Source organism: Rana temporaria, chromosome 1 (assembly GCF_905171775.1).
Source record: "Rana temporaria chromosome 1, aRanTem1.1, whole genome shotgun sequence".
NCBI lineage: Eukaryota > Metazoa > Chordata > Amphibia > Anura > Ranidae > Rana > Rana temporaria.
In genome coordinates this window covers 6,794,151-6,817,613 of record NC_053489.1, presented here as the reverse complement: position 1 = coordinate 6,817,613, position 23,463 = coordinate 6,794,151, and the positions used below count along the sequence as shown (strand labels likewise).

At 46.5% G+C, this 23,463-nt stretch overlaps 2 protein-coding genes across 2 annotated transcripts in view; one reads left to right on the top strand and one right to left on the bottom strand.

Moving 5' to 3' along the window:
• LOC120924009 overlaps window positions 1-23,463 on the bottom strand; it is a 742,797-nt gene that overhangs the window by 277,478 nt on the left and 441,856 nt on the right. The gene's annotated exons all lie outside the window — the stretch shown is intronic.
• On the top strand, window positions 16,798-17,962 carry LOC120924316 (probable N-acetyltransferase camello). The gene is made up of 2 exons (XM_040335201.1): window positions 16,798-16,885; window positions 17,124-17,962. Exon 2 carries the CDS (start codon window positions 17,147-17,149, stop codon window positions 17,798-17,800), a length of 654 nt encoding a protein of 217 aa, XP_040191135.1. The 5' UTR covers window positions 16,798-16,885; window positions 17,124-17,146; the 3' UTR covers window positions 17,801-17,962.

The window sequence follows — 23,463 nt, the reverse complement described above, 5'->3', positions numbered from 1 at the left end:
CTTATATGACAGCGTCGCGCACGTCGCCGCGTCATAATCGCGGCGACGGCGCGACACGTCATCGCCAGAGGATTTCGGCGCGGATTTCGATTCGATGGTGAGTACACTCCATCGCATGGAAATCCGCGCAAATCCTCGAGAGGATTTATCCGTGGATACGGTCCGCTGGACCGTATCCGCGGATAAATCCTCTCGTGTGTATGGGGCCGAAGACTTTTGTAAGGAAGAATGGGCAAAGATCCCTCAAACAAGAATTGAAAGTCTCTTGGCTGGCTACAAAAAGCGTTTACAAGCTGTGATACTTGCCAAAGGGGGCAGTACAAGATATTAAAGGGGTTGTAAAGACAAAAATATTTTCCTCTTAAATTAAAGTCTGACCGTAGCTGATAAAGTAAAAAGTAATGTTTTGCATTATAACTAGTTTGATACCTGTTGAAATCGAGCCGTTTTATTCACCTCCGTCACTCCTGAATCGTTAATCTCACTGACTTCCTGGTTTGCGGTGCGCATTCATTCTTGCTACATCACGGCCTAATGGGAACTACAGTTCCCATTAGGCTTAGCCTCCATGCCTGTGAGGGATAAGAGAGCATCTTCAGACAAGGCTGTAGTCATAGGGAGGGGGTGAGCACATTCTGCTTTCCACCATGCAAAACGGCTCAGATGCTGGTGGAAAGCAAGAAGAGGAGTGACAGGAAATGGCATTTTCAAACCTGGATTACTGTATTTTGGAGGTCAAAAGGAAAAACAAGGTAAGTGATATTTAAATGCTCTTGCTTACAGCAATCAATTGATCTAATATAAAACAAACCTTTAGTGTTCCTTTAACTCTGCAGGGTGCCCAAACTTTTGCAGACGCCATTTGTTTGTTTTCTGTAATTTTGAAAGTGTAAATGATGGAAATAAAATGTAACTTTTTTTGACATATTATAAGAATGTCTAATCTGTAATTTGATGCCTTTTGGAGATTTTTCCATCTTTCCTTGGCTTCGTTATGTGGAGACTGTTTTTATTAATATATTAAAAAGAGATTTTATGAAGTTTCTTTTGCAGGTTGATAGGGTTGCATCCTTGGGAACTTACACAACTTCTTCAGTACGGTTCTCTATTTTCACAAGCTGCTTCCCCTTTTTTGTAACTTGCTGACCATCAGATCTCACTTCTACAGTTTTACGAGAAATAGCCTGTGAATTCACAATCATCTTCTCAAGCCTCGTTCACAAGCACCGTTTTCTCGGCAGGAAAGCTGCTGGGAGAGCTTTTTGCCGAGAAAAGCATGCGTGTGTATGATTTTTCTCGTCGGGAAAACTGCCAGGAATCTCGACGAGAAAAATAGAGAACCTGCTCTCTATTTTCTCGACAGTGTTTTCCTGTCAAGAAACCCGAGAGTGGGTATACTTGCCTGTGGAAACCCGCGCATGCTCGAAATGACTTTGACGCATGCGCGGTAGCTTCCTAGGCTTAGGTACGGTGTAGCAAGATGGCGGCGACGGCATCGAATGTGACGAGCGCATGCTGGTCGTAGTCGATGACGTCACCATGTTCGCCGCCATTACTAGTAAAAAAACAAAAAATATTAATAAAAATGCAATAAAACTATCCCCTATTTTGTAAACGCTATAAATTTTGCGCAAACCAATCGATAAACGCTTATTGCGATTTTTTTTTTACCAAAAATAGGTAGAAGAATACGTATCGGCCTAAACTGAGAAAAAAAAAAGTTGTTTATATATTTTTGGGGGATATTTATTATAGCAAAAAGTAAAAAATATTGGGCTAGATTCAAGTAGACCGCCGTAAGTTTGTGCGGGCGTAGCGTATGGTATTTACGCTACCCTGCCGCAACTTAGACGGGCAAGTGCAGTATTCACAAAGCACTTGCTCGGTAAGTTGCGGCGGCGTAGCGTAAATCAGCCGCATGCGCCGTTCGTGAAAGAATCCCAGTGCGCATGCTCAAAATTCCGCCGCAAATCGTCAATGCTTTCGACGTGGACGTAATTTACGCAAAGCCCTATTCGCCAACGACTTACGACTAAAAAATTCAAAATTCGACGTGGGAACGACGTCCATACTTAACATTGCGTACGCCTCATAGAAGCAGGAGCAACGTTATGCCGGAAAAGCCTTAACGCAAACGCCGTAAAAAAATTCCGCCGGGCGCACGTACGTTTGTGAATCGGCGTATCTAGGTCATTTGCATATTCTACGCCGAAAACGACGGAAGCGCCGCCTAGCGGCCAGCGTAAATATGCACCCTAAGATACGACGGCGTAAGACACACGACCGGTTTTCTCGGCAGAATTCAGCCAGAAACTTGATGGGAGACGTATTCTGCTGAGAAAACCGGTCGTGTGTACACTTTTCGCCGAGGAAACCGACGAGGATCTCGTCGGGCCAAAAAGAGAACATGTTCTCTATTTCCTCGTTAGTCAATGGGAAAAGTTGGCTCGCCGAGATCCTCGGCGGCTTCACAAGGAACTGAACGAGCAAAACGATGTGTTTTGCCCGTCGAGTTTCTCGGACGTGTGTACGGGGCCTAATGCCAGTCGGATCTTAGCTAATTTCGGCGTATCTTGCTTTCTGAATACAGAAAGAAGATACGCCGGCGCAGCTTTGAATTTACGAGGGGGAACTATAGATACGCCGGCGTAAATCATTGCTGAATCTAGCCCATTGCATTTTTTTTTCAAAATTGTCGCTCTATTTTTGTTTATAGCGCAAAAAAGAAAAACCGCAGAGGTGATCAAATACCACCAAAAGAAAGCTCTATTTGTGGGAAAAAAAGGACAGCAATTTTGTTTGGGAGCCACGTCGCACAACCGCGCAATTGTCACTTAAAGCGACGCAGTCCCGAATTGCAAAAAGGGGCAAGGTCCTTAACCTGCATAATGGTCCGGGTCTTAAGTGGTTAAAAAAAAAAATTCGGGTGGACCTCCGCTTTAATAATTGTCCTTGCAAATCAATAGAGCCAAGATATAAACATTGGCCCAGATTCAAGAAGCAATTGCGCCTGTGTAACCATAGGTTACACAGCGCAATTGCTGACTTGCTCCGGCGTTACGAATGCTTCTGATTCAGGAACATCGTAACGCCGACTGCAGCCTAAAATCTGCGTGGCATAAGGCTCTTATGCCACGCATATCTTAGGCTGCATTCTTGCGATGGCCGCTAGGGGGCGCTCCGATTGTGCTCAGTGTATAGTATGCAAATTGCATACTAACACCGATTCACAATGTTGCGCGAGCCCTGCGTAAAAAATTTACGTAGTTTCCGTACGGCGTGTTTAGCGTAAGGCTGCCCCTTCTAATAGCAGGCGCAGCCAATGCTAAAGTATACCCGTCGTTCCCGCGTCGCGACGTTCGAATTTTACGTAATTTGCGTAAGTGATTCGTGAATGGCGCTGGACGCCATTCACGTCCACTTGGAAGCAAATGACGTCCTTGCGATGTCATTTGCCGCAATGCACGTCGGGAAAGTTTCCCGACGGAGCATGCGCTCTACGCTCGGCGCGGGAGCGTGCCTAATTTGAATGATTCCCGCCCCCTACGGGATCATTTACATTAGGCGCCCTTACGCAGGGCAAGTTTACACAGCGCACACGCAATTTACGGAGCTACTGCTCCGTGAATCGCGGGTAGCGCAGTAAATTTGCGGGGGCGCAGGGCAAAAACGTTGCCCTGCGCCTCCGCAAGAAAGGGGCAAATCTACCTGAATCCGGGCCATTGTCCTATGATCCTCCTAAACTCGACTTTTTTTGTATCTCTTTATTCATCTTCTCTCTTCCTTTGTTTCTTTTGCATTCATAAGACATCATATTTCTCCTTTTCCTTTGACTTAGCGACAAGACGAGCTGCTAGGGGAATGGCCGACCACTCCATACGGAAGTACAACAATGGGGATTATTTTGCAGTCCGTGAATTGTTTGCCCAAGGAATGTTGGGGTACGTTCCGGGCTCCACCTCGTACATGTTGAAGCTCCCCCAAGTCTACGGCCCCATCCTGGCCTCCTTCATCACACTGCAGTTGTTTTATCGCTCCTTCTTCCTGTCTCTGTTGGTTGTCGGGATCTCCTTGGTTTCCATATATTTTCTTATGGCATTTGCGTGCCGGAAATTGGTCAAGGAATGTCACAACGGTGATTTGCTAAACGTTGAAGAGTCCTACCTTCGGAGACCCAACTGCTGCTTCTGGGTGGCCGAGTCCGGCGGTCGGATTGTAGGGATGGTGGGGGCCCGCCCTGGTCCCAACTCCAGCAGCGACATGTCTCTACAGCGCCTGTCCGTGGCTGAAGACCAGCAACGCCGAGGGATCGCCAAGGCCCTGTGCACGACGGTTTTCGATTTCGCTCGCCAGCAAGGATATAAACGCGTCATTCTAGATACGTCAACTTTCCAAGTCAACGCTCATAAACTGTACCAACACTTGGGGTTCAGGATAACCAAAATAATACCGGGCCGAACTAGACTTGGAAGGTTCGCAAAAATGTCTGTGGTGTTCTACAGCTACGAGCTCTAGATGGGATAGAGGGACTGCTATTGTGGTTAGATACTGTATATGTTAAAGATTATAGCGCATCCGGAAAGTATTCACAGCGCTTCACTTTTTCCACACTTTGTTATGTTACAGCCTTATTCCAAAATGAATTAACCGCTTCCATACCGGGCTTTTATACACACCTCCATACTGGGCCTATTCTGGCACTTCTCTCCTACATGTACAAATCATCATTTTTTTGCTAGAAAATTACGCAGAACCCCCAAACATTATATATGTTTTTTTAGCAGACACCCTAGGGAATAAAACGACGGTCATTGAAACCTTTTATTCTGCACGGTATTTGCGCAATCATTTTTCAAACGCCTTTTTTTTGGAAAAAAATTGTTTCATGAATTAAAAAAATAACAAAACAGTAAAGTTAGCCCAATGTTTTTGTAAAATATGAAAGATTATGTTACACCGAGTAAATAGATACCTAACATGTCACGCTTTAAAATTGTGCACACTCATGGAATGGCGCCAAACTTCGGTACTTAAAAATCTCCATAGGCAACGCTTTTAAATTTTTTACAGGTTACCAGTTTAGATTTACAGAGGAGGTCTAGGGCTAGAATTGTTGCTGGCACTCTAGCGCACGCGGCGATACCTCACATATGTGGTTTAAACGGCGTTTACATATGTCGGCGGGACTTGCGTGTGCGTTCGCTTCTGCGCGCGAGCTACTGGGGACAGGGGCGTTAAAAAAAAACATTTTTCTTTCTTTTCTTTTTTTTTACATATTTATTTCTTTTTTTACACTTTTTTATTTTTTTTTATTTTTTTTATTATCACTTTTATTTCTATTACAAGGAATGTAAACATCCCTTGTAATAGGAATGGGTGTGACAGGTCCTCTTTATGGAGAGATGCGGGGTGGTCAATAAGACCCCACATCTCTCCTCCAGGCCTGAAAGCATGAAATCGGTGAAAAAAAATTCACAGATCTCATGTTTACCGTTGCTTAGCAGCCGCAATCGCGGCTTTGTTTACTTACGGGGACCCGGGCGTGACGTCATCACATCGCGCCCGGGTCCTCCGACGGTCATACAGATGACTGGTGACCATCTGGTCACCAGTCATCTCTATGCTTCCTGCGAGCGCCGGACGATTCGTTCTCCGGGCCCCCGATGGCACGGGAGAGCCCGGAGAAGCACCGGATCCCGCCGCCTGTAAGAACGATCTAGCGGCGGAACCGCCGCTATGATCGTTCTTACGTTGTGCAGAATCGCCGACACAAGAGAAGGATATCTGAATGATGCCTCTAGCTGCACCCATCATTCAGATATCCACCCGCAAAGCCCAGGACGTCATATGACGTCCACTCTGAACGGCAGAGGTTCTTTGTGGACGTCATTTTACTATGGGCCGGTAGGGAAGTGGTTAAATTAATTATTTTCCTTGAAAATTCTACAAACAATCGCCCATAATGACAACGTGAAAGAAGTTTGTTTGAAATCTTTGCAAATTTATGAACCACTTAAAGTGGAAGTAAACCCTTCAATTTGATAGCTACAAAAAAACAGTTAACATTCCCGGCATGCCGGAAATGCTAGCTGTCACATTTGTTTGTGCTCTCAACCAAACTGTCAAACCATCCAATGACTGGTTTCATAACAGGTCACATGTACAGCATTATGGCAGTTACAGATTAAACAGAGGTCAAGATGGCCGCTTCCTTGGCTAAAAACGATAGGAGGGTTTACTTCCACTTTAAGGACCGCCTCCTGCACATATACTTAGGCAGAATGGCACAAGCACGTACAGGTACGTCCTCTTTAAGTGCCCAGCCGTGGGTCGCGCGCGGCTCCCGCGACCCAGTTCGAAGCTCCGTGACCGTGACCGCAGGACCCGTGGATCCGATCGCCGCTGGAGTCCCGCGATCGGTCCCCGGAGCTGAAAAATGGGGAGAGCTGTGTGTAAACACAGCTTCCCCGTTCTTCACTGTGGCACCGTCATCGATCGTGTGTTCCCTTATATAGGGAATCACAATCAATGACGTCACACCTACAGCCACACCCCCCTACAGTTAGAAACACAGATGAGGTCATACATAGCCCCTTCAGCGCCCCCTGTGGTTATCTCCCAAACTGCAATTGTCATTTTGACAGTAAACAATGCGTGAAAATGACAATGGTCCCAAAAATGTGTCAAAATTGTCCGAAGTGTCCGCCATAATGTCGCAGTCACGAAAAAAAATCGCTGATCGCCGCCATTAGTAGTAAAAAAAAGTAGTAAAAAAAATAATTAATAAAAATGCAATAAAACTATCCCCTATTTTGTAAACGCTATAAATTTTGCACAAACCAATCGATAAACGCTTATTGCGATTTATTTTTTTAACAAAAATAGGTAGAAGAATACTTATCGGCCTAAACTGAGGAAAAAAAATATTTTTTTATATATATTTTTGGGGGATATTTATTATAGCAAAAAGAAAAAAATATTGCATTTTTTTCTAAATTGTCGCTCTATTTTTGTTTATAGCGCAAAAACTAAAAACCGCAGAGGTGATCAAATACCACCAAAAAAAAGCTCTATTTGTGGGGAAAAAAGGACGCCAACTGTGTTTGGGAGCCACGTCGCACGACCGCGCAATTGTCAGTTAAAAATGACGCAGTGCCGAATCGCAAAAACTGGCCGGGTCCTTTAGCTGCCTAAAGGTCCGGGTCTTAAATGGTTAATAGTAAACAATGAAAAAAAAATTCCCATGTACAGAGGAACCTCGGATTACGAGCATAATCTATTCCAGGAGAATTCTCGTAATCCAAAGTACTCACATATCAAAGCGAGTTTCCCCTATTGAAGTCAATGGAAATGAAAATAATTTGTTCCGCATTGACTTCAATTGTATGCAATACCGAATGCGGCCAGAGGCAGAGGGGGTGCCGGAGAGCCTCTGAAATGGCCGAAAAGGCCCGATGACACTTCGGCTGACCTCGGCAAACCTTGGAAAGACTTAGTTCCAGAGATTTGCCAAGGTCAGCCGCGCGGTCCTCTGGGCCTTTCCGTGCATTTCCGAATGGTGACGATTGCCTCTACTTGGCTCCGGTGCCCCCCCACCTCAGGCCAAATGCGGTACTGCACACCGCTTCGGCCTGAATCCTGCTCGTTTTGCGGGAGAAACACTCGCAAACCGAGTTACGATTTTTAAAAATACAGTGCTCGGATTGCGAAACGCTCGTAAACCGCGTTACTAGCAATCCGAGGATCCACTGTACATAAGTATCACAGCCTTTGCTCAATACTTTGGTGAAGCACCTTTGGCACCAATTCCAGCCTCCAGTCTTTCTGAGTATGATGCTACAACCTCGACACTCCTATTTTTGGGCAGTTTCTCCCATTCTTCTTTACAGGACCTCTCAAGCTCCATCAGGTTGGGTGGGGAGCGTCGGTGCACAGCCATTTTCAGATATCTCCAGAGATGTCCAATCAGGTTCAAAATTGGGCTCTGGCTGGGCCACTCAAGGACATTCATGTCCTTGTCCCGTAGCCACTCCTTTGTTATCTCGGCCGTGTGCTTAGGGTCGTTGTCCTGTTGGAAGATGAACCTTCGCCCCAGTCTAAGGTCCAGAGCGCTCTGGAGAAGGTTTTCATCAAAGGATGTCTATGTACATTGCTGCATTCATCTGTCCCTCAATACTAACTAGTCTCCCAGTTCCTGCCGCTGAAAAACATCCCCACAGCATGATGCTGCCACCACCATGCTTCACAGTACGGATGGTATTGGCCAGGTGATGAGCGGTGCCTGGTTTCCTCCAGACATGCCGCTTGCCATTCAGGCCAAAGAGTTCAATCTTTGTTTCATCAGACCAGAGAATTTTGCTTCTCATGATCTGAGAGTCCTTCAGGTGCCTTTTGGCAAACTCCAGGCGGGCTGTCATGTGCCTTTTAGTGAGGAGTGGCTTCCGTCTGGCCACTCCCCATACAGGCCTGATTGGTGGAGAGCTGCAGAGATGGTTGTTCTTCTGGAAGGTTCTCTTCTCTCCACAGAGAAATGCTGGAGCTCTGTCAGAGTGACCATCAGGTTCTTGGTCCCCTCCCTGACTAAGGTCCTCCTCCACCGATCGCTTTGGCCGAGTGGCCCGCTCTAGGAAGTGTCCTGGTGGTTCCAAACTTCTTCCATGTATAGATGATGGAGGCCACGGTGCTCATTGGGACCTTCAATGCTGCAGACATTTTTCTGTACTCTTCCCCCGATCTGTGTCTTCATACAATCCTGTCTCCGAGGTCTACAGACAATTCCTTGGACTTCATGGCTTGGTTTGTGCTCTGACATGCACTGTTAACTGTGGAACCTTCTATAGACAGGTGTGCGCCTTTCCAGATCATGTCCAATCTACTAAATTTACCACAGGTGGACTCCAATCCAGTTGTAGAAACATCTCAAGGAGGATCAGTGGAAACAGGAGGCACCTGAGATCAGTCTTGAGTGTCATAGCAAAGGCTGTGATACTTATGTACATGGGAGGAGCCTGTGATACTTATGTACATGGGAGGAGCCTGTGATACTTATGTCCATGGGAGGAGTCTGGGATACTTATGTACATGGGAGGAGCCTGTGATACTTATGTACATGGGAGGAGTCTGTGATACTTTTGTCCAATGGGAGGAGTCTGTGATACTATTGTCCATGGGAGGAGCCTGTGATACTTATGTTCATGGGAGGAGCCTGTGATACTTATGTACATGGGAGGAGCCTGTGATACTTATGTCCATGGGAGGAGCCTGTGATACTTATGTCCATGGGAGGCGCCTGTGATACTTATGTCCATGGGATGAGTCGGTGATACTTATGTCCATGGGAGGAGTCTGGGATACTTATGTACATGGGAGGAGCCTGTGATACTTATGTCCATGGGAGGCACCTGTGATACTTATGTCCATGGGAGGAGCCTGTGATACTTATGTACATGGGAGGCTCCTGTGATACTTATATCCATGGGAAGAGCCTGTGATACTTATGTCCATGGGAGGAGTCTGTGATACTTATGTCCATGGGAGGAGCCTATGATACTTATGTCCATGGGAGGCGCCTGTGATACTTATGTGCATGGGATGAGCCTGTGATACTTATGTCCATGGGAGGAGTCTGTGACACTTATGCCCATGGGAGGAGTCTGTGATACTTTTGTCCAATGGGAGGAGTTTTTGATACTTATGTCCATGGGAGGAGCCTGTGATACTTATGTCCATGGGAGGAGCCTGTGATACTTATGTGCATGGGATGAGCCTGTGATACTTATGTCCATGGGAGGAGTCTGTGACACTTATGCCCATGGGAGGAGTCTGTGATACTTTTGTCCAATGGGAGGAGTTTTTGATACTTATGTCCATGGGAGGAGCCTGTGATACTTATGTCCATGGGAGGAGTCTGTGATACTTATGTCCATGGGAGGAGCCTGTGATACTTATGTACATGGGAGGAGCCTGTGATACTTATGTGCATGGGAGGAGCCTGTGATACTTATGTACATGGGATTTTTTTTTATAAATTTGCAAAGATTTTAAATATACTCCTTTCATGTTGTTATTATGGGGTATCGTTTGTAGAATACAGTGGAACCTTGGATTACGAGCATAATCCGTTCCAGGAGAATGCTCGTAATCCAAAGTACTCGCATATCAAAGCGAGTTTCCCCATTCCCCAATAATTTGTTCTGCATTGACTTCAATAGCATTTAACACCGCATGTGGCCAGAGGTGGGGGAGGGGGCGCGGAGAGCCTCGGAAACACACGGAAAGGCCAGAGGACACCTCGGCTGACCTTGTCAAACCTTGGAAAGGCTCTGGAACAGAGTATTTACGAGCATTTCCATTCGGCGATTCACCGTTCTGCTGGCCGGACTCGGGGACTTGGAGATACTCCTGTATATAAAACACTCCCCTGACCAGACCTTACATACATTGTAACTGTTTGTTTTTAAAGAGGAACTGCAGTCACATAATTTGTAATAAAAATGTTTTTTTTTGCCATTCTGATGCTTCCCTCCAACCTCTTTGCATATTATTTTATATATACTGTGATTCTGTACTTGCCAAATATGCTGCAGAAATCTCCCTTCACTGAGTCTGGCTGCGGCCATTTTAACTGTGGGCAGCTGAAGCTGCTGCCTGTTCACTTCTCGAATTAACACAGAGGCACACCTCCGGCTCTGCAGCTCTCATTGGCCCTCTTATGACTTACCCACTCTTCCTTCCTGGCAAACTCTCAGGAAAGTGAGAGAGAGAGAGAGCTGTGCACAATGTCATAGGCCTAGGCTAATGACCAGACAAGAAACAGGAAGTGGGCTGTATAATGAAACAGGAAGTGGGCTGTATAAGGAAACAGGAAGTGGGCTGTATAAGGAAACAGGAAGTGGGCTGTATAAGGTAACAGGAAGTGGGCTGTATAATGAAACGGAAAGTGGGCTGTATAAGGAAACAGGAAGTGGGCTGTATAAGGTAACAGGAAGTGGGCTGTATAATGAAACGGGAAGTGGGCTGTATAAGGAAACAGGAAGTGGGCTGTAAAAGGTTTTATTTACCGGCAGAAAAAATAATGTTTTACTATCCAAAGTTAAAACAACAAGGGCAGAAGATTTAATAGATGAAAAGATTAAAAAACGACCGGAGGTCCACTTTAAGTAAAGAAAAAAATGTATCAAGTGTAGTGAGAGAATTGTTACAAATTCCTAGATATAGGAGATATTGTTATACACTGGATGGTCACCTGATTCTCTGTTCTTCTGTTTTTCTGTTATTAACTTGAATTTTATTTTTTATTTTTTGCTACTATACTTTTATTAAACGTTATTAAAATGTCGCAGTTATTCCTCTAGCACATTTATTTTTGTATAATAGCTTTACCAATGGATTTTCATTTAATACATTTTGTATCACAGAAAGCTTATGAATGAAATGTTCTGCTTATATTTCTACATTGTGGTTATTTAAAGTCCTTTAAGTGGGTGTTATTGCTGGGAGGGGGGAGGTGACCGTCAAATATAAAGGACTTGCTGTGATTGGCTCTCACGGCAGTCACAGGTTTGGGAGCCCCGCCCCGCTCGGCTTGCAATCGCGAACAGAGAACGGACGGCTCTTGATGGCAACTTGGGCAACATGGCACCATGTCTGAGCTGGATTTTGTTTTATTAAAAGGAAATTATAAATGTTTTTGGTCCTTTCTTTTCATATTTATGTAAATGATTTAACTATTTTTATTAATGTTTTCATATAAATATATATATATATATATATATATATATATATATATATATTTTTTTTTATGTGTATATATATGTGTGTATATATATATATATATATATATATTTTTATGTGTATATATATATATATATATATATATATATATAAATATATAAAAAATATATATATATATATATAAAATATATATATATATATATATATATATATATATATATATATATATATATATAAATAAAATATATATATATATATATATATATATATATATATATATATATATATATATATAAAATATATATATATATATATATATAAATATATAAAATATATATATATATATATATATATATATATATATATATATATATATTTATGTGTGTGTGTATATATATATATATATATATATATATATATATATATATATATATATATATATATTTTTTTTTTTATGTGTATATATATATATATATTTTTATATATATATATATATATATATATATATATATATATATATATATACTGTATATGTGTATTTATATAAATAAAAATACACATATATACCCTGTAAGATTGGGGTGATCAGACTCCAGCGGTAGGTGGGTTTTTTAGTGAGTACGCCAGTCCAGAACTGAATTTTTAAGGGCCTGGTAGCCCACTTTTATTTAAAAGCACAAAAAGTTCACAAATACATCAGTAGCCCTCACAGGGGGGGTTCCACCATTACTGTCTCTTGCATATTTAATGCTTTAGCCTCCTGGCTTGCATTCTTGCCATCCGACTGTTTCAGACCTTCACCCATGCAGCATCTGACTCCTCTCAGGCCGCGTACACACGGTCGAACATGTCCGCTGAAACATGTCCGACCGTGTGTACGGCCTAGCGGACAGGTTTCCAGTGGACAAAAGTTTCTTAGCATGCTAAGAAACTTGTCCGCTGAAAACATGTCCGTCAGACATGTCCGCTGGTTATGACGTGCGTGTAACCAGCGTTCCGAAATCCCGCGCATGGGTCGAAATTGAAGCATTGCACTTCCGTGTTTGAGAACGTCTGTGTCTTCTACGTCACCGCGTTCTCTGTCCGCGGGGATTTTGGTCTGATGGTGTGTACACATATCAGACAAAAAGCTCCCAGGAGACATGTCCGATGAAAACGGTCCGCGGACCGTTTTCATCGGACATGTCTCCTCATGTGTACGGGGCCTCAGAGGGATGGGAGTCCACCTGACTCCCAGGAACAGACTTCCTGTCTGTGGGGTGGGGCCCTGAGCCATGGTCAGGTCAGAACTAAATAGCCAAACACACAGCTGTGCAATCAGCGTGCCTTTCTCTACAAAATCTGGCATAAACCAGCAATCTTTAAGGTCGCACAGGGTCCCGCCGCCACACTATATATATAAAAATATACCGTGGGACATAAATATTGCAGTGACCGTATCTGCTGATACGCCGTCGTATCCCTGTTTCTATCTATGCGACTGATTCATAGAACCAGTTACGCATAGATATCCCTAAGATCCGACAGGTGTAATTGTTTTAGACTCTCGGATCTTAGGATGCAGTACCGCGGCCGCCGCTGGGGGGAGTTTGCGCCGTAAACCAGCGTCGGGTATGCAAATTAGGAGTTACGGCGGATCCATGATGGATTTTCGCGTTCGCTACGTCGCCGCTAATCTAGTTTCCCGTTGCAAAGTTAGTCGTCGTTTTTGGTGCCCTAACTTTAGTCAGCAAGCATATTGCTGTCTAAAGTATGGCCGTCGTTCCCGCGTCGAAATTTAAAAAATAACGTCGTTTGCGTAAGCCGTCCGGGAATACGGAATTACACTACGCGCGTCGCCGTTCGAAAAAATGACGTCACGGCGCGCAAAGCGCGGCGGGAGTTAAGAAACGGAGCATGCGCAGTAGGTCCGGCGCGGGAGCGCGCCTAATTTAAATGGCACACACCCATTTAAATGGTGCTACCTGCAGACAGTGCCAGCCATGCCGCCAATGCCAAATTGTGCTGCAGACAGTGCCACCCATGACGCTAATGCCATAATGTATAGATGCTGCTGCAGTAGTAGTAGATCTTGAATCCCCCCCCCCCCAAGCAAGCACACACCTGTGTAATTGTTAGCCGGGGCCAAGGAGTCACCTCTTCCCTGATGCTGCTGCTGCCTGGACTGGAGTGTCCACAAACTATTACAGATGCGATGCCGATGCCAGCTGCTTCTTTTTTTTCTCTCCATCCGCTGCTCGCCTCACTGCTAATTCTCTCACACGGAGAGAGAGGAATCACTCCGCGGCGCAAGGGGGATGGCACTATAGAAGATGCGCTGGCCGGGACATGAGCCAGCATGAGTAGCGGGCATGGAAGAGGCATTCTTCCGCGCCTGAAATAGAAGAAATAGTCCGTCCCATGACGCCACCTATTCTGCAGTAAACTAGCAAAAAACGGTGCTTCGGACATCGGTCATGGCTGGAGGATTTGTTTTTTTTAACATTAATTACTTAACTGTTCAGGTTACCCGGGCCCCCCTATTGGCCGGGCCCGGTACAACCGGGCCAGTTGTACTGGCCAATCAGCAGCCCTTGGCAAAGGATTAACAAAAAGTGGATGGGGGCTAGGCACTACCCTGAATCTGCCAGAGAAGTGGATCACCAGTACGATGTATACAAAGTACTACATAAATATTTACATAGAGATGCCATTTAAATTGCCAGTAATTTGCATTTTCCTGCCAGCTTCCTTTATTCTGTAAAACAATATGGCATGGGGACTCCCAAAATACTGTATATACTCGAGTATAAGCCAAGTTTTTCAGCAAATTTTTTGTGCTGAAAATGCCCCCCTCGGCTTATACTCAAGTCAAAGTTTTGCACCTGATCCCCCAAACTTTAGGGGCCCGGTACCAGCCAAACTTGGCACACATGTAGCCCCACTCTTCCTCTACAAGTGTGCAAAGTTTGTTGTCCAGGGGACCTACGGCTGAGGAGCACCGATTTTTCAAAGCTGGGCACCCCTTCCATAGACTCCCATGTTAAACGTCAGTCTAGTCATGAACACAGTGAGGCATGGGCACAGTGAGGCATGGGCACAGTGAGGCATGCACATGGACACAGTGAGGCAAAGTGAGGCATGCAGATGGACACCCTAGGCTTATAAACGAGTCAATATGTTTTCCCATTTTTTTGTGGTAAAATTAGGTGCCTCGGCTTATACTCAGGTCGGCTTATACTCGAGTATGTACGGTACATACTCATCAAGTGGAGTCTCACAAAATCCCTACCAATCCTTCCCATCTTGTATGGATTTCAGAGAGGGGGTCCCATTCAAAAAAATAAATACAAATTTATTGCTTGGGGTCCCCCTTAAATCAGTACCAGACCCTTCAGATCTAGTACAGATTTTAAGGGGAACCCAGCACAAAAGAAAATGGCATGAGGTTCCCCCTAAAATCCATACCAGACTATAATCTGTGCATGCAGCCTGGCAGACCAGAAAATTAAGGGGCAGCACACTACCCACTTATTTCGCAACCATTTCCGGCCAAATGCCCTCAACATAAGGGGGGGGGGTCCTCAACAAGGGCCTCTTCCCTACAACCCTGGTCTGATGGATGTGGGGGGAGGGGGGACCTCAACAAGGGCCTCTTCCCTACAACCCTGGTCTGATGAATGTGGGGGGGGGGGGTGCTCAACAAGGGCCTCTTTCTTACAACCCTGGTCTGGTGGATGTGGGGGGGGGGGGTCCTCAACAAGGGCCTCTTCCTTACAACCCTGGTCTAGTGGATGTGGGGATCTGGGGTAGGGGAATAATTCCTAGTGTTGTAAATCCATAAAAATACAAAAAACACAGTCGACTTCAGCGCTAATAGGCCTTCCAAGGTGTGCGTAACAGATATCAGATAAAATGGTGGTGTGAAAGGTGTATATGGTATCCCAAAACTAGGTGGATGCTGCCTTCCTCAGGTGGGGTAATCCAAAAGGAACTACAAGAAAAACAGAAATGTAAGGCGCGCACACCTAGTGCACACCTAGTGTATCTTACCTAGCCCTATCTTTGTTTATAGTGCAAAAAATAAAAACCGCAGAGGTGATCAAATACCACTAAAAGAAAGCTCTATTTGTGGGGAAAAAAGGACGCCAATTTTGTCTGGGAGCCACGTCGCACGACCGCGCAATTCTCAGTTAAAGCGACGCAGTGCCGAATCGCAAAAAGGGGCCTGGTCCTTTACCTGCATAATGGTCCGGGTCTTAAGTGGTTAAGATAAAAGGCATCATTACATTGGATGAGGATTTGAAATGACGGCTGGGAGCCTGTGCTGCAGGATGGAGTATGGACTATTAGGGTGATCTATAATTATGCCGAAAGCCAGGGCCGTCTTAATAGCATTATGGGCCGCTGGCAGGGCCAATCCGCCCTATAGGCTCACTATGCAAGCCGCTTAGGGCCCCACAAAGCTGCGAAGGGCCCCCGAAATTACTAGAGGCCCCGCCTGGTCAGAAGTCATTTTCGGCCCCTCACCCCGCTTCTCAACTCGCTGGCTGCATGGGAGAAGAGGTAAGAAGTCAGCACCCCCCCGCTTCTCACTTTAATGTAAGATGTCAGTTCCGACAGCAGAACACCCCCTCCCCCCGTTTCACAACTTTAATGTGACATGTCACTGGCGCACCCCCCCCCCCCCCCCGTGCGCTTTTCAACTTTAATGTGACATGCCATTTTGCTTAGGGCCCCAGGGAGGTCAGGATCAGCACTGGCCCCTGGGCAAAGTAATGCTCTGGGGCCCCTACAATGGAGGCCGTGCAGGTAAACAAAAAATCACGTAGGTAGGAGGTAGGGGATATCTAGGGTGTAGAGGGGTCGATATCTGGTATGTAGAGGGGCAGCCCCGGGCTCAAACCCCAATTTCGGGGAGCCCGGGCTCAAGGACCAGCTGCTTAGAGGAAAGGGCAGGGGCCCCCCATGCAGCTGGTGCCCAGGTGTGCCCTCTCATTAAGACAGCCCTGCCCGAAGGACCCCCCTGATAGTCCACTACATGGTGGGTGCACTGGGGACACAATGTATGACCAGATTTGCTGATATTCTTTCATTATTACAGGTTGTTGCACACCTCATTGAGGGTTGAAGAGTGACCACAGCTGAGGACCACTGATAAACTCCATCAACAGTAATAATTAATTATAAACTTACCTATAAATCATAAATTTTACCCGGTAACCCTTGATTTCATCAGTCTATAAGCAGGCCCTATTAGTATTTACAATCTATTTTACATGCAAATCAGTAGAGTGATAAACACATGATAGCGCACTTCCCCCTGTGGATGTTGATCTTTCTCTTTCTTCATTTCTAACCTTCCTTCTCTTTACACTCACACAAGATCCTATTTCTCGTTTTACTCTTAGAAGCAAGACGAGCTGCTAGGGGAATGGCCGACTACTCCATACGGAAATACAACAATGGGGATTACCACGCCGTACGTAGACTGTTTGCCCGAGGCATGTTAGATTACATTCCTGGCGCGACCTCCTATATCTTGAAGCGCCCACAAGTCTACTGCACCATCTTGGCTTCATCCATCACACTGCACTTGTACTATCGCTCCTACGTCCTTTCTTTCTTCAGCGTTGGGACGTTCCTGGCTGCAATCCATGGCCTTTTAAATTTGGCGGTCCACCTGTTCATAAAGAAGGTTCACAGCGGAGATTTACTAAACATCGAAGAGTCTTATATTCAGAGACCCAACTCTTTCTTCTGGGTGGCCGTGTCCGGTGGTCGGATTGTAGGGATGGTGGGTGTCCAGCCCGATCCAAACTCCAACAGCGACATGATATTGCGACGCTTGTCCGTGGCTAAAGACCAGCAACGCCGGGGGATCGCCAGGGCCCTGTGCAGGAAGGTCTTCGACTTTGCTCGCCAGCGGGGCTACCAACGCGTCACCCTAGATACATCGACCATGCAAGTCAATGCTCATAAACTGTATCAACGCTTGGGGTTCAAGACAACAAAAGTCATTCCCAGCAGAAGTCGACTAGGAAGGTTTGCAAATATGACTGTGGTGTACTACAGCTACGATGTCTAGGATGTGGTAATGCAAGAGAGGGATGGAGGACGTGAGGACGTGACCGAAGATGGAATATGAACCAAAAGAACACTCCAAATAGGATACATTTTTGAAGTATGATAATACATTGTGATTAGATAGATAGATAGATAGATAGATAGATAGATAGATAGATAGATAGATAGAATGGCCCAGATTCACAGAGAGCAAGGCACACATTACGCCGCCGTTGAGCAAACCCCGTACGCCACGCCAACGCAGCGCGGAGAGGCAAGCACTGCACTCAGCAAGCCAGTGCTCCCAACGCTGCGCCAGCGTGGCGCGGGTTTCGAAGGCGTAGGTGGAAGTGGGCGTGAACCCATGCAAATGAGGCGTGGCCCCATGCAAATGATGGGCCGAGCGCCAGACAGGTACGTATCACGAACTGCGCATGCGCCGTGACGTGGACACATGTGCAGCACCCCCCTGCGCCTGCTCACAACCACGCCGGCACAACTGCCTAAGCTACGCAGGATCACCGCGTACACCGTGAACATAATGTAGGCCCAGCCAGACACACGTCCAACGCACAATACGCCGGCTTGTGTTCCCTGGTGCAGACCTGTGCATGTCTGTTGCCGGGTTGCACCTCATTTATGGGGAATAACTTTACGCCGGACGTACAACCGGGCAATGCGCCAGGCACACGCACGTTCGTGAATCGCCAAATTTCCCTCATTTGCATGTTTGAATGGCTAATCAACGGGAGCGGCACCGTGCGCCCAGCCTAAATGTGCGCCCACCCTACGCCGCCGTGTGCAAGCTACGTCGGCGGGGTGTAGCCTGTTTCAGACGCATATTGGTTTGTGGGTCTGGCGCACACATACGCCGGCGCACATTTGCACATACGTCGGCGTAAGTGCTTTGTGAATCTGGGCCAATGTTTTCAAATCTTTTTTTTACCGCATTCTGGGTTTAGTTTTTTTTTTTAAAAAGCATTCCAAAGTAAATACAGCGGAACCTCGGATTACGAGTATAATCCGTTCCAGGAGAATGCTCCTAATCCAAAATACTTGCATATCAAAGCGAGTTTACCCATAGAAGTCAAAGGAAACGAAAATCATTTGTTCCACATTGACTTCAATGGCATGCAATACCGCATGTGGCCAGAGGTAGGCGGGGGGCGCCGGAGAGCCTCGGAAAACAGCCGGAAAAGCTCTAGGACACCTCGACTGAGCTTGGCAGACCTCGGGAAAGACTCAGTTTCCGGGCCTTTCTGAGGTTTGCCAAGGTCAGCCGAGCTGTCCTCTGGCCTTTCCGTGCTTTTCCGAACGGCGCCGGCTCAGCTCCGGCTCCCACCCAGGCCAAATGCGGTACTGCACACTGCTTTGGCTTGAATCCTGCTGGTTTTGAGAGACAACACTCGCAAACCGTGTATTTTTTTTAAATACACAGCGCTCGTATTGCGAAACGCTCGTTAACCGCGGTACTCGCGATCCAAGGTTTCACTGTACACTTGGCAGTAGGATCATACAATGTGATTGATTGAATAGATAGATAGATCATTTTTATCTGTTTCCAGCCCATTGTGGCCTACTCCTTACTCCCAACTGGGGGGACCCCTTGGATTTATTTATTTTTAGGAACGTTTTCTGAAGTCTTTAAGTCAACTACTTGACACAGGGTCCACTTATTTCTAAAGAGTTAAGCTGCCTGTGGATGGTGTCAAGTCAGTAGGTGACCATACTCTCTGGACAAGCTGGGTTTAGGGAGGTATGTAAATTTTTTGCAGCTCATCAGTCTATAAATATGTTGTCTACATTGTTTACTTTTTTCATATTTTTTTCTTTATTTTACGCTCATCTGGTGATCCTGCCAGTAACACACTTCCTTCCTGTCCTAGGATGACAACGCTCACTCACTACACTGTATCCATGGAGGGAGAGCATTGTCACTCTAGGCTACTGTAACGAAAAGTCCCACACTCAGCTTGAGTGCTTTCGCCATATACTGCTTCCTCCAGGGCTGGACTGGGACAAAAACGTGGCCCTGGACTTCATCCAGACCGGCCTAGGGAACAACACATCACGGTACAGTCAGGGCCGGACTTACCATTGGGCTTGACTGGGCTCCCCACCCAATAGGGGGCCCCGGGAGGAGGAAGCAGGAAGAGCCATGCCGCTGCTGCTGAAGAGGTAAGAAGTCCCCTTCACCCCCGGGCTCAACAACTACGATCGGCGCCCCCACCACCGCGCAACAACTTTGGTCAGTTCCGATCAGTGGCCCCGCTCAACAACTCGGATCAGTGGCAGCCCCCCCGCTCAACAACTTCGATCAGCTTCGATCTCGATGGCACCCCCCGCTCAACAACTTCGACCCCCCCCCGCTTCTCGGCTCCAGGGGGCCCCTCAATCAACACTCAAGCCCAGGGGTCCCCACCACCCTAAGTCCTGCCCTGGGTACAGTGCACATCAGGGCACGGTACAGAGCTCAGCACATCGGGGCACAGGGCACATCAGGACACGGGGCACAGGGCACATCAGGACTCGGGGCACAGGGCACATCAGGACACGGGGCACAGGGCACATTAGGACACGGGGCACAGGGCACATCAGGACACGGGGCACAGGGCACATCAGGACACGGGGCACAGGGCACATCAGGACATGCGGCACATAGCACATTAGGTCACAGGGCACATTATGGTGCACATCGTCTACCAGCCAGCATGCAGAGCAGCGCAGGAAGCGCGTGTAATATGTTCTCTCTCCTCTCACGGCACTCACTCGGCTCCCCGGCGGCCCCTCCTCTCTTCTCGTCCATGGCAGATGATGTCACAAGCAAATGGGGATGGACGAGAAGAGAGGAGGGGCCGCTGGGGAGCAGCGTGAGCGCTGTGACAGGAGAGAGAACATATTACACACGCTTCCTGCGCTACTCTGCATGCTCGCTAAATCTCGATCTACCCGTCAGGCACAAGCTGTCGGCTGTCGGGAATCTCCCGATAGTCCCAAAGGCCAGTCCATCCCTGGCTTCCTCCCAGTCTGAATATAGATATCAGATATTCCAACCACCGAGAACCATAAACAAGACGATAGACGTATGATTGCTGAACTTGGACTGTTTATTAGAACCAGAATGCAAGTCTTATATACAGTTGAGGAGGAGGTTTCCCCCTCCTGCTCATATTACTCTAACAATACACCTGTAACCAGAAATATCAATTAACATGAGCTAATTAACTCATCCCTTAACCACTTCCCGACCTCCTCATGTATATTTACGTCGGCAGAATGGCACGGACAGGCACATCAACGTACCTGTACGTGCCTGCCTAGACGTGGGTGGGGGGTCCGATCGGGACCCCCCCTGGTACATGCGGAGGTCGGGTCCGCTCGGGGAGCGATCCGGGACGACGGCGTGGCTATTTGTTTATAGCCGCTCCGTCGCGATCGCTCCCCGGAGCTAAAGAACGGGGAGAGCCGTGTGTAAACACGGCTTCCCCGTGCTTCACTGTGGCGGCGCATCGATCGAGTGATCCCTTTTATTAGGGAGACTCGATCGATGATGTCAGTCCTACAGCCACACCCCCCTACACTAGTAAACACATACACAGTGATCCCTAAATGTTACAGCGCCCCCTGTGTTTAACTCCCAAACTGCAACTGTCATTTTCACAATAAACAATGCAATTTAAATGCATTTTTTGCTGTGAAAATTACAATGGTCCCAAAAATGTGTCAAAATTGTCCGAAGTGTCCGCCATAATGTCGCAGTCACGAAAAAAATCGCTTATCGCCGCCATTAGTAGTAAAAAAAATAAAAAAAATAAAAATGCAAAAAAACTATCCCCTATTTTGTAAACGCTATAAATTTTGCGCAAACCAACCGATAAAAAATTATTGCGATTTTTTTTACCAAAAATAGGTAGAAGAATACGTATCGGCCTAAACTGAGGAAAAAAAAAATTATATATGTGTTTTTGGGGGATATTTATTACAGCAAAAAGTAAAAAATATTGAATTTTTTTCAAAATTGTTGCTCTATTTTTGTTTATAGCGTAAAAAATAAAAACCGCAAAGGTGATCAAATACCACCAAAAGAAAGCTCTATTTGTGGGGAAAAAAAGGACGCCAATTTTGTTTTGGGAGCCACGTCGCACGACCGCGCAATTGTCTGTTAAAGCGACGCAGTCCCGAACTGTAAAAACCCCTTGGGTCTTTAGCCAGCATATTGGTCCGGGGCTTAAGTGGTTAAAGCAGCCGATGTGACTCCCTAAATACAACACACATTATCATACATATCAACACAGAACTCCTTCATACAATTGCAGGGTTAATTAGCACAACCAACAATGGGTGAGAGACCCTTAGAAGTTACACTACACTCATTTACATTATAGCAGACAACAGACAGATGGGTGGCTGGAGTTGACATCCGCATCTTCTAACAGTGTGGGTCCCAACATTATGAATCAGTCACTATTTCTAATATGGCATATACAGGATTCCCAGAGTCTATGTGTCTTGGGGGGGGGACATGGACCTGAATCCAAAGTAACACCACCTCAGGGGTCCCCAGGCCTACAGCTCACAAAGAGCACCGTTCCCCCAAATGCCAGGGCCCATAATCGGTAGGCAGGAGGCCAGCATTCAGTCCCCTCCAAAAGCCTCGGTCCAGGCTATGTCTGTCACAGCTACGTTCCTGATTTGGTCTGCAAACACCTCCCCCTGTCCTCAACTCCATGACAAAGAGAGGACGGGTTTGGGAGTCCCAATACACTTCCTGAGATAACACTGAAGCGGGCATGGGACACAGGAGAGCACTGGGTTTCTGGCAGGATCAACTTCTTTTATTTTTGCACATACAGTGGGGAAAATAATGATTTGATCCCCTGCAGATTGTGTAAGTTTGCCCACTTACATAGAAATGAAGGGTCTATAATTTTTATCATACAGTAGGTGTATTTTAAATAATTGGAGATGGAATATCAACCAAAAATCCAGAAAAAAACACAATACAAATGTTATAAATTGAGTTGCAGTTCAGTGAATAAAATAAGAATTTGATCCCCGACCAATCAATAATAATCCTGTCTCCCACAGACTGGCTACAGTAGGTACACAGATTGGTCCTGTCCAGGGCTTTTTTCTTAGGGGATAGTTGCAGGAACCTTTTGGAGTTACCCCTTGTCTCCGCCCCCTACCCAGCTCCGAGCACCGTCCCTTGGTTCCACCCCCTAGCAGTGGCGGCTCATGCTCAACATTTTTTGGGGGGCGCAAACAAACTAAAAAATTCTGGGGAAAAAAAATATCAAACGCAGCCACTGTGCCCATCAAACGCTTCCACTGTGCCCCAAATGCTGCCACTGTGCCCCATGTGCTGCCACTGTGCCCCAAATGCTGCCACTGTGCCCCATGTGCTGCCACTGTGCCCCATGTGCTGTCACTGTGCCCCAAATGCTGCCACTGTGCCCCAAATGCTGCCACTGTGCCCTAAATGCTGCCACTGTGCCCTAAATGCTGCCACTTTTCCCCATGTGCTGCCACTGTGCCCCAAATGCTGCCACTGTGCCCAAAATATTGCCACTGTGCCCCAAGTGCTGCCACTGTGCCCATCAAATGCTTGCACTGTGCCCCATGTGCTGCCACTGTGCCCCAAGTGCTGCCACTGTGCCCCATGTGCTGCCACTGTGCCCCAAA

Bases quoted from the DNA above. Each gene is read 5' to 3' on its own strand.
- LOC120924316 (XM_040335201.1), top strand. From the start codon at position 17,147: ATGGCCGACTACTCCATACGGAAATACAACAATGGGGATTACCACGCC.